The 10,972-nt window shown below is 38.1% G+C and overlaps 1 gene segment (V, D, J or C); it reads left to right on the top strand.

The window, feature by feature from the left end:
* The first annotated feature begins 2,580 nt into the window (after window positions 1–2,580).
* Window positions 2,581–3,620, top strand: LOC101907109 (T cell receptor alpha variable 35-like). The segment is given in 2 exon segments: window positions 2,581–2,819; window positions 3,082–3,620. Coding segments are annotated over 2 exon segments (417 nt in total).
* Window positions 3,621–10,972: the final 7,352 nt, after the last annotated feature.

Here is a 10,972-nt window from a genome sequence, read left to right as displayed (position 1 = left end):
AATTATTTCGCTCAGATAGCGCTCAGGGTATTCAGGCCAGATTCTTACTCTCAGCGATGCAGCCTACGCCGTGCCTCCCTGCCCAGCCCCAGCTTGCTAATGGCGGATGTAGGCGTCTGCGCTGCTTCTCCGCTGGGGGAGTTACCATAGGGCTCGCAATCTGCGAGTTTTAATTGTTTATTTGTTTTTTCTCCCTGTTATGTTGCCCTCTGTGCTTCCAAAGCTCGGCACAGATTCGGCAGTGAGAAGGTTTCCTGGTGTTTGGAAACTTCTCTCTTTTTAAGATTCCCTTCCCGGGACGGAACTCCGTCCCTCCCTCTTTTGTCTCTTTTTTTTTGTTTTTAATATTTTTTCCTACCTCCTTTCGAAGAGTTGGGTTTCTTTTCTGGGTGCCTGATGTCCTCTGCCGGCATTCAGAAGTTGTTTTGTGGAATTTACTCGACGTTTAAATGCTCTTTTGATGAATTTGTGGGGGAGAAAGTGTTCTCCCCGTCCTACTCCTCCGCCATCTTGGCTCCTCCCCTGTTGCACACTTTAGACATATATAACATATAACTTAGTAACCTGAGTGTTTTTTTTTTTTTTTTTAAATTTCCCTACAAATTACCACTAACAATCTGGGAGAGTGAGGATATATTCTTGGAAGTCTGGGAGATATGGTGCCCTATATGTATGAAATTTCTCTGAAATCCCATGTTCATGGAATTCACATGTTACATTCTACTCTGTAATATAACCTTATTTGTTTCAATATATGAAAAAAATGCTTTAAATTGATCATCTAGAATTGCATACCATGTTTATCCCAGTTTAATGTCACACTCATACACCGCTAGCTGGCGTATTTTCCCTTAGAGGATAGAAATATATTGATAGAATTCTCAAGGAAATGGGGATGCATTCAAGGCTGAGGCAGGTGGTCTCATGGAAAACCGGAACAATAGCTCCTCATTGTTATTACAGCCACAGCCATGGTGATCACAAAAAGATCAAGAGACCTAGTGATAAACCTCTCATCCTGTCATCTCTGAGCCTCCCACACCCCATTAAGATAGGAGTAGATTAATGCAAATTTGTTTTTATCTAATGAAGATGTTTTTGGTTTTTGAAAATGCTTTTTGGTTTTTTTCTTAATGCATTTCTCCAATAAAATAATGCAGAGTCATTTAAAAAAGAAAGGTAAGGTTATCAGTATTTTTACTTGGTCAGAGACAGTGATTCATATTAAGAAGCCTACTACACAGTAAAAATAGAGAAAAGACAAGGTAAATATACAACCAGAAGTGAATCTCAGGCAAACCAAGACTTGTAATTGGAATTGATACTCGAAGGAGGAAAGGACACTCAGAAAATCTGAAGTGGAAATCCCTGCTCTCCTAAGTCTGAGGAGCATAATGGGCTATAAAGACAGATACTCTGGTCGTCAGGACATGGTGGAAGTTCATGAGGTCTTCCTTAGCTTCTCAGCCTAGAACATAGGAGGTTGAAATTCCAAGATAGAGAATCAAGTTTTTTTAAAGCAAAATTTCCCCTCTAAAGCTTCATTTTGTAAAAATGATGTTTTGCTTATTCAGAGCTTTATTTTCTTCTTCTCAAAAAGTGCGAATGTTCACACCACTGCATTAATGAGCAATGGCAACCTTCTTCCTGCATCGTCTTTCCAAAGGTTTTTTCTCTTTTAGGTTTGTTTTGTTTATGTGTTTTTTGCCTCTGCCTTTCATATTAAGTGTGATTTTTCTCAAACGTCTAGTGATATCAGATGCTCATTCGCACTTTGTTGTTGTTTAGTTGTTATGTCCTGTCTCTTTTACAGCCCCCTGGAGTGTAGCTCACCAGGCTCCAAGGGACTCTCCAGGCAAGGATATTGGAGCAGGTTGCCATTTCCTTCTCCAAGGGATCTTCCCAACCTGGGGATTGAACCTGTGCCTCCTGTATTGCAGGTTTGCCACTGAGCCACTTGAAAAGCTCAATTCATTTATACTTAATAGGTTATAAATCTGGGATTTGAGCAGAAGAAGATGGCCTCACTTCATTCTCAGCTGAGACTGGCATCCCAGATTCTTAAGATCTTTTATTCAAAATCTTCAGAAAAATAGGCTTTCGACTTTCAAGGCACCTGGGGTTTTTTCAGCATTTCCTTCATTGGGCCCTCAAGATTCAACTTCCTTCAGCTAATCCAGTTACCACTTCTCCGTCCACTCTAAATTCCCAAAACATCTCACCTGCTGTCATTTCTTGCTTATTGTATAAATCCTTTGGCATTCGTAACTTTAAAAACAAAAATTTTTTTTTTTAACTGTCATTTCTGTAGGTTCTCAGAAAGAAACAGAAAAAAATACGTCTTTAGTTCATTATGCTTAGTATAAGAGTAGCTTTCACTGATTTTCTTAAGATATATTATAAGGTGCTCAGGGGCAGAGTTCCTGTCTTGCTAATGTCTCTGTTTCCTAGCAGATAGTGAGCACTCAGTAAGCACCCACCAAGTGAACGGGAGAAATAAGAGAATTCAGTTTTAAAAACCTCTCAGACAGCAATCTAGCGACTAGCCACAAGGGGGCACTGCCTGTGTTCATATTAAGTTTCAAGATTAGCTCAAAATTCAGAGAAACCTCCAGTTAGAGATCAGACAGGCTGATATACAGAACAGCATATATTTTAACATTACGACAGCATTCATAGTGTTCCTCTAAGCCCAGGGGAGTTTGTTGAAGCAAAAAAAAAAAAAAAAAAACCCTTTTAGGAAGTAATTTTTTTGCTGAAATAGGTGATAGGGATGTGCCTTGAAGATTTATTAATAATCCTATGGATGCACCTGACATGTGAGTATTGAGGGCTTCTGGACCTTGCAAAGGGAATTCTAAAGGGGTAGAAAATCTGTGAGAGAAGGAGGTGAGGTATAACTGGGTCTATGAAAAGAGAAACAGAAGAATCAGAGGGAGGGAGGAGGGGAGGGGGGAAGGAAGAAGAAAAGGGAAAAGCACAGAGCCAGGGCTGGGGAATTAGGGAAAAGAGTGTCCATTGCAGCTCTCAGAAAGATGATCTGAAATGATTTTGCATATCTTCCTTTGATTTTCTAAATAGGTGTGAGTGCCCAACAGCTGAATCAGAGTCCTCAGTCTATGTCCATTCAGGAGGGAGAGGACGTCTCCATGAACTGCAATTCCTCAAGCATGTTAAACTTCTTGCTGTGGTACAAGCAGGATGCCGGAGAAGGCCCAGTCCTACTAATAAAATTACTTAAGGGTGGTGAGTTGGCCAGAAATGGGAAACTGACTGCTCAGTTTGGAGGAACAAGGAAGGACAGCTTACTGAACATTTCGGCCTCTGAACCTAAAGATGCAGGCACCTACTTCTGTGCTGGCAGCACAGTGCTCCCCAAGCACCTGCAGCCTGCACTCAAACTGGCAATGAGCACACCAGTCACCGTGCTTTCCCAGTTCCTGCTCTCTTGACATGAGATGCAACTGTGCACATGACCCCTGCCCCTGCCCTCTGCCCTTCTGCTACTGCAAACTCATGTAGTCAAGGTTCATTACCTCTACTTAATAAACACAACTCCTTTCTAATCTATAGGGTAGGTTTGCTTACTTATTTTGTCAGGATATAAAGAGAAAGGATCAATACACAATCACAATCAAATATTTAGCATATTTCTCTTACAAATGGATAAATATTATGTAATGAGTAGTAAATAAGCCACAAAGATCTAATGTACAGTATAATGAATTTAGACAAGATGTCCTTTTCATTATAGGGGACTGGAATGCAAAAGTAGGAAGTCAAGAAACACCTGGAATAACAGGCAAATTTGGCCTTGGAATACAGAATGAAGCAGAGCAAAGATTAATAGAGTTTTGCCAAGAAAATGCACTGGTCATAACAAACACCCTCTTCCAACAACACGAAAAGACTCTATACATGGACATCACCAGATGGTCAACACCGAAATCAGATTGATTATATTCTTTGCAGCCAAAGATGGAGAAGCTCTATACAGTCAGCAAAAACAAGACCAGAACCTGACTGTGACTCAGATCATGAACTCCTTATTGCCAAATTCAGGCTTAAATTGAAGAAAGTAGGGAAAACCACTACACCATTCAGGTATGACCTAAATCAAATCCCTTATGATTATACAGTGGAAGTGAGAAATAGATTTAAGGGCCTAGATCTGATAGAGTGCCTGATGAACTATGGAATGAGGTTCGTGACACTGTACAGGAGACAGGGATCAAGACCATACCCATGGAAAAGAAATGCAAAAAAGCAAAATGGCTGTCTGGGAGGCCTTACAAATAGCTGTGAAAAGAAGAGAAGTGAAAAGCAAAGGAGGAAAGGAAAGATATAAACATCTGAATGCAGAGTTCCAAAGAATAGCAAGAAGAGATGAGAAAGCCTTCTTCAGCGATCAATGCAAAGAAATAGAGGAAAACAACAGAACGGGAAAGACTAGAGATCTCTTCAAGAAAATTAGAGATACCAGAGGAACATTTCATGCAAAGATGGGCTCGATAAAGGACAGAAATGGTATGAACCTAACAGAAGCAGAAGATATTAAGAAGAGATGGCAAGAATACACAGAAAAACTGTACAAAAAAGATCTTCACAACCCAGATAATCACGATGGTGTGATCACTGACCTAGAGCCAGACATCCTGGAATGTGAAGTCAAGTGGGCCTTAGAAAGCATCACTAAGAACAAAGCTAGTGGAGGTGATAGAATTCCAGTTGAGCTATTCCAAATCCTGAAAGATGATGCTGTGAAAGTGCTGCACTCAATATGCCAGCAAATTTGGAAAACTCAGCAGTGGCCACAGGACTGGAAAAAGTCAGTTTCCATTCCAATCCCAAAGAAAGGCAATGCCAAAGAATGCTCAAACTACCACACAATTGCACTCATCTCACATACTAGTAAAGTAATGCTCAAAATTCTCCAAGCCAGGCTTCAGCAGTATGTGAACCGTGAACTTCCAGATGTTCAAGCTGGTTTTAGAAAAGGCAGAGGAACCAGAGATCAAATTGCCAACATCTGATTGATCATCGAAAAAGCCAAAGAGTTCCAGAAAAACATCTATTTCTGCTTTCTTGACTATGCCAAAGCCTTTGACTGTGTGGATCACAATAAACTGTGGAAAATTCTGAAAGAGATGGGAATACCAGACCACCTGATCTGCCTCTTGAGAAATCTGTATGCAGGTCAGGAAGCAACAGTTAGAATTGGACATGGAACAACAGACTGGTTCCAAATAGGAAAAGGAGTACATCAAGGATGTATATTGTCACCTTGCTTATTTAACTTATATGCAGAGTACATCATGAGAAACGCTGGACTGGAAGAAATACAAGCTGGAATCAAGATTGCCAGGAGAAATATCAATAACCTCAGATATGCAGATGACACCACCCTTATGGCAGAAAGTGAAGAGGAACTAAAAAGCCTCTTGATGAAGGTGAAAGTGGAGAGTGAAAAAGTTGGCTTAAAGCTCAACATTCAGAAAACGAAGATCATGGCATCCGGTCCCATCACTTCATGGGAAATAGATGGGGTAACATTGGAAACAGTGTCAGATTTTATTTTTCTGGGCTCCAAAATCACTGCAGATGGTGACTGCAACCACGAAATTAAAAGACACTTATTCCTTGGAAGGAAAGTTATGGCCAACCTAGACAGCATATTCAAAAGCAGAGACATTACTTTGCCAACAAAGGTTCGTCTAGTCAAGGCTATGGTTTTTCCTGTGGTCATGTATGGATGTGAGAGTTGGACTGTGAAGAAGGCTGAGCACCAAAGAATTGATGCTTTTGAACTGTGGTGTTGGAAAAGACTCTTGAGAGTCCCTTGGACTGCAAGGAGATCCAACCAGTCCATTCTGAAGGAGATCAGCCCTGGGATTTCTTTGGAAGGAATGATGCTGAAGCTGAAACTCCAGTACTTTGGCCACCTCATGAGAAGAGTTGACTCATTGGAAAAGACTCTGATGCTGGGAGGGTTTGGGGGCAGGAGGAGAAGGGGACGACAGAGGATGAGATGGCTGGATGGCATCACTGACTCGATGGACATGAGTTTGAGTGAACTCCAGGAGTTGGTGATATACAGGGAGGCCTGGCATGCTGCGATTCATGGGGTCGCAAAGAGTCAGACACAACTGAGCAACTGAACTGAACTGAAGTGAAGACCTTAAACTCACAGGCTGTTACACATCAAATTTATTCAATTAAACACAAATAAATAAAATATAAAATAAAACAAAAAGATAGCCATCAATGAAATAGAGTTGAGAGACCAGGAATAAATCCATACATCTGTGGCCAATTAATTTTCAACAAAGTGCCAAGGCCATTCAAAAAGGAAGCAACCCAGGGACAACTAGATAGCTATATGCAAGAGCACATACATATGTAAGAATTAACTTAAATGGTTCAAAGGCTTGAACATAAAAGCTATAACTAGAAACCCTTAGAAGAAAACATATGTAAAATTTGGTGACCTTGGACTATGAAACAGTTTCTTAGATGTGACATCAAAAGCAAAGTAACCAAAGAAAAAAATAGGTAAGTTCAACTTCATCAAAATTTAAAATTTTTGTGCATCAAAGGTCATAAAGTTTTCCACAAATGAGAGCAAAAAGGCAACCCCAAAAATGGAAGACTATATTCACAAATCATGTATCTGATGAAGATATACAATTGAAACTATATTTAAAAAGTAACTTACAATTCAGTAATGAAACGACAAATACCAATTTAAAAATGGGTTAAGGATTTGAATAGTCTTTGCTCCAAATAAGATCTGTAAATGGCCAGTGAGACCAAGAAAAGATGCTCAACATCATTATTCATTAGGGAACGTAGATCAAAATCACGAGATACCACATCACACTGACTAGAATAGACATCTTTCTTTAAATGGAAAATGATAAGTGCTGGTCAGACTGTGGAGAAATAGAAATGCTACATGATGTAGCCACTTTGGAAAACAGCTTGGCAGTTCTTTAATTGGTTAAAAATAGAGTTACCATTTTGGAGAAGACAATGGCACCCCACTCCAGTACTCTTGCCTGGAAAATCCCATGGGCGGAGGAGCCTGGTAGGCTGCAGTCCGTGGCGTCCCTGAGGGTCGGACATGACTGAGTGACTTCACTTTCTCTTTTCACTTTTATGCATTGGAGAAGTAAATGGCAACCCACTCCAGTGTTCTTGCCTGGAGAATCCCAGGGACGGGGGAGCCTGGTGAGCCTGGTGGACTCCTCACACGACTGAAGTGACTTAGCAGTAGCAGAGTTACCATTTGACCCAGTAATTACACTCCTAGGTGTCTACAGAAGGATTGAAAATATGTTTGCAAAAGCTTATATACAAATATTTATAGCAGAATGATTCCTAATAGCCAAAAAGATTGAAACAACTCAAGTGTCCATCCACTACAAAAGAGATATATGAAATGTGGCTTATCCATATTATCACAGTATATTGCATTATATTCATATTAGGATTATGTCAAATTCTATACCCAACAATTATAAATTAATCTAATTTGGCTGAAAAGAAAACAAAACTAAAGAGCCAAACTCGTAAAAAACTGATCTCTTGACAGAATCTAACAGAAATAGAAAGAATCCACAAAAACATAATTAAAACACTCCATATAATTTAGATACTTTAAAACACACTACATAAAATTTTATGATGGGACTCAAACTATTTTAATTCAATGAAAATGAAAACACCACCTGTCAAGCTTGTGGGATACAACTAAAACAATACCTAAAAGGATATTTCTAGTCCTAAATTACGTATTAGAAAAGAAGAGGTTGCATGTCCATTGAACTGAGTAATCAACTTAACATAGAAAAGGGGCAACAAATAAGTCCCAAACAGAATAATAAATACAAAATTTAATTAATAAAATAGAGCAAAAGCAAAATATCATTTGAAATGACAAATAATGTTGATAAACCTCTGGCAAAACTGGTGAAAGAGGAAGCAATTGATAAAAAGAAACAACATTAGGAATGGGAAAGAAAAGAGAATATCATTAAAGATACAATAGATTTATAGCGATAGAAATAATTCATGCTAATAAATTGAAAACAGATACAATAGTTGATTTCATAGGGCAAAAAAAGAAAAAACCTCACCAACACTGACAAGAAAAATATCTGCACTACTACATATAAAATAGATAACTAATAGCAACCTGCTCCATAGCACTGGGCACTCTTCTCAATACTCTGTAATAATCTTTGTGGGAAAAGAAGTTTTTAAAATGTCGATACATATTTATATGTGTATAACTGATTCACTTTGCTATACAGCAGAAACTAACACATTTTAAATCAACTATACACCAATTAAATTTTTTAAAATTAGAAAAAATCTGAATATATCTATCAAAACAACAAAACTGAATTAGTAGCTAAATGTTTACACACAAAAACACACACAGACACACACACAGGAACATACCAATCTCAGGTCCAGTTTTTTGAAAAGATATTTTAAAAGATAATTAGCATCATTTAAAAATTATTTTGGAAAGAAAACAAAGAAAAATCTTCCTAATTCATTCTGTGATGCTTTACAACTTTGATTTAAAAAAAAAAAAAAAAAAAACAGTTAAGATGATTGAATAGGAGAAATTTCTTTCCTGAAAATAACTGAAAAATAAAAATTAAAAATATTGGCAAATCTAAACTGTAATGAATACATGACATAAAATAATATGAGTAATTAGAGTTCATTTTAGAAATGTGTGGAAAATAACATTAGGAAAATCCATTGGGTCACAAAGAGTTGGACATGACTGAAAATGTGCACATGCTTTCATGTAATTTCAATTTAGTAGATTAAAAGAAAAAATTCCAAGAGTATCTCAGTAGATAATATTTTTTAATTGATGTTTTATTATGGACATTTTCAAATATGTACAAAGGAAGATAGAATAATGTAAATAATAATAAATAATATAATATAAATAGTAAATACTATAAATAATAATATAGGTATGCCTCACCGGAATTCAACAATTATCAGTAATCTCAGCATGACTAATTTTTCTTCATTCATACTCCTTCATCCCCTCTCACCCTCACCCAGTTGAATTACTTTAAAGCAGTTCCTTTGATCACAATCCCTTCCTGCATCTCAGATCTTCCTTCTGCGATTTCGTGTGTGTGTGTGTGTGTGTGTGTGTGTGTGTGTGTGTGTGTGTTTGATCACACCTAGCTGCATGAGGGATCTTCATTTCCTGACTGGGAATGGAACCCACATCCCTTGCATTGAGACCTCAAAGTCCTAAGTATTGGACCAGCAGGGAAGTCTCATTCTGAGAGATTGCTTTTGCTCCTTTCTTTCTACGAACAAAGTCTGCAGTCTTAATTTCAACCTCATTTTTTTTTTTTTGCAATCTCATTCTTGAAGATAGTTTACTCATAATTTTAGTTTATTACTCATTAATTTATTACTCGTTAATAGGTTAATAGCTATTTTCTATCAGTATTTTGAAGACATTTTCCAGTATATTATAGCTTCCATTGCTGATTTTGATATATCTGCTCAGTGTCATTGCCATTCCTTTGTCAATAACTTTTTTTTTCTTTCTGACTTCTTTTAAAATCTTCTCTTTGACTTGGCAATATTTCTAAAATGTGGCTGTTTATAGAAATAACCTGAGCTGCTGGTTTAAAAAATGTAGACTCTCAGGTCTCTTCCTTGGAGATTCTATGTTATACTGAATTCACAAAAATTCACATCTATCGTTCAATTCATGAATTATCCTTTTAATTCTATTAATCTATTGTTTGGTCCATCCACTGAATTATGACATCCAAAAATTACATTATTTCATTTATGAAAGTTATATTTGGTCTTTATCCAATCCACCTAGCCAGTTTTTTCATCTTGATTCTTTTCTCATCGTTGACTTCCTGTATTATCTTTTTAATATTGCATACATAGATATTTTAGATTTAATAATTCCAAATTTGAAGACCCTGGGAATATTGACGTGTTGCTTATTTTCTAGCGGCTCTCATGTCTTCCAGGATAATGAGATCAATAGTGAGTCTTCAAAGGAGTTTTGGGAAAGAAGTTTTGCCTCTCTCCCCACCTGTTCCTCTGTTCCAGCTCTCCACAGAATGCTTCAGCCCTTCACCCCACAGCGTGGGTTCCTCCTGGAACTAACAGCATTTTCTAACTTTCTGGTGTACCGTTTCCCTCTGCCTTCGCTGAGCCACAACCACTATTAGCGGTATGGGTAGCTTGGAGTAGTCTGTCCTTCAACGGTGACGCAATTTTGGAAGAACCTATCATCACTGTTAAAACATGTGGATTCAAGTTTACAGTTATTCTTCACCAGCTCACAAGATGGCAGTGCTCTGTTTTAAATGACTCCGAGTGACTGATGGGAGGGATTTGAATTTGAATTAGAGCTAAACGATACTTGTTTTCCTGGCTGGCTGAATAGTCAAATTGCTATTTCCCTTTTGTGGTGTGTGTGTCTGTGTCTGTGTCTGTGTGTCTGCACACATGTATGCACATACATGTGCTAGAGAGAGAGGGTGTTGGTTTAAAAAAGGAAAGCTTGGGGCAGTAAAAACAAACCCAAGAAGCAAAGGATGGAGACATGGCCACGAGCTTCTCTAGTGATCTTCTGGCTTCAACTGAGCTGTGAGTAGCACAACTCTTAATATAAAAGATGAGGGACAGTCAGGAAAATCTGAGGATTGATCCTCAGAAAACACAAGGGGGGGAAGTGAAATTCATTCTGACTTATCTAGAAGCATCTAATGTTTTTACTGGAGAATATTTATGATCTCTGATAAGATTTGACCTGACACCATTCTTTCTCTGACCAATTTATTTATTGATCTTTTCTAAACAGTGGTGAAGAGTGATGACCATGTGATGCAGAGCCCCCCATCTCTGATTGTCCATGAGGGAAGCAATGCAACTCTCAGTTGCAGTTACAAAG

Source organism: Bos taurus, chromosome 10, assembly GCF_002263795.3.
Source record: "Bos taurus isolate L1 Dominette 01449 registration number 42190680 breed Hereford chromosome 10, ARS-UCD2.0, whole genome shotgun sequence".
NCBI classification, from domain to species: Eukaryota; Metazoa; Chordata; class Mammalia; order Artiodactyla; family Bovidae; genus Bos; species Bos taurus.
This window is presented reverse-complemented; position numbering and strand designations above follow the sequence as displayed.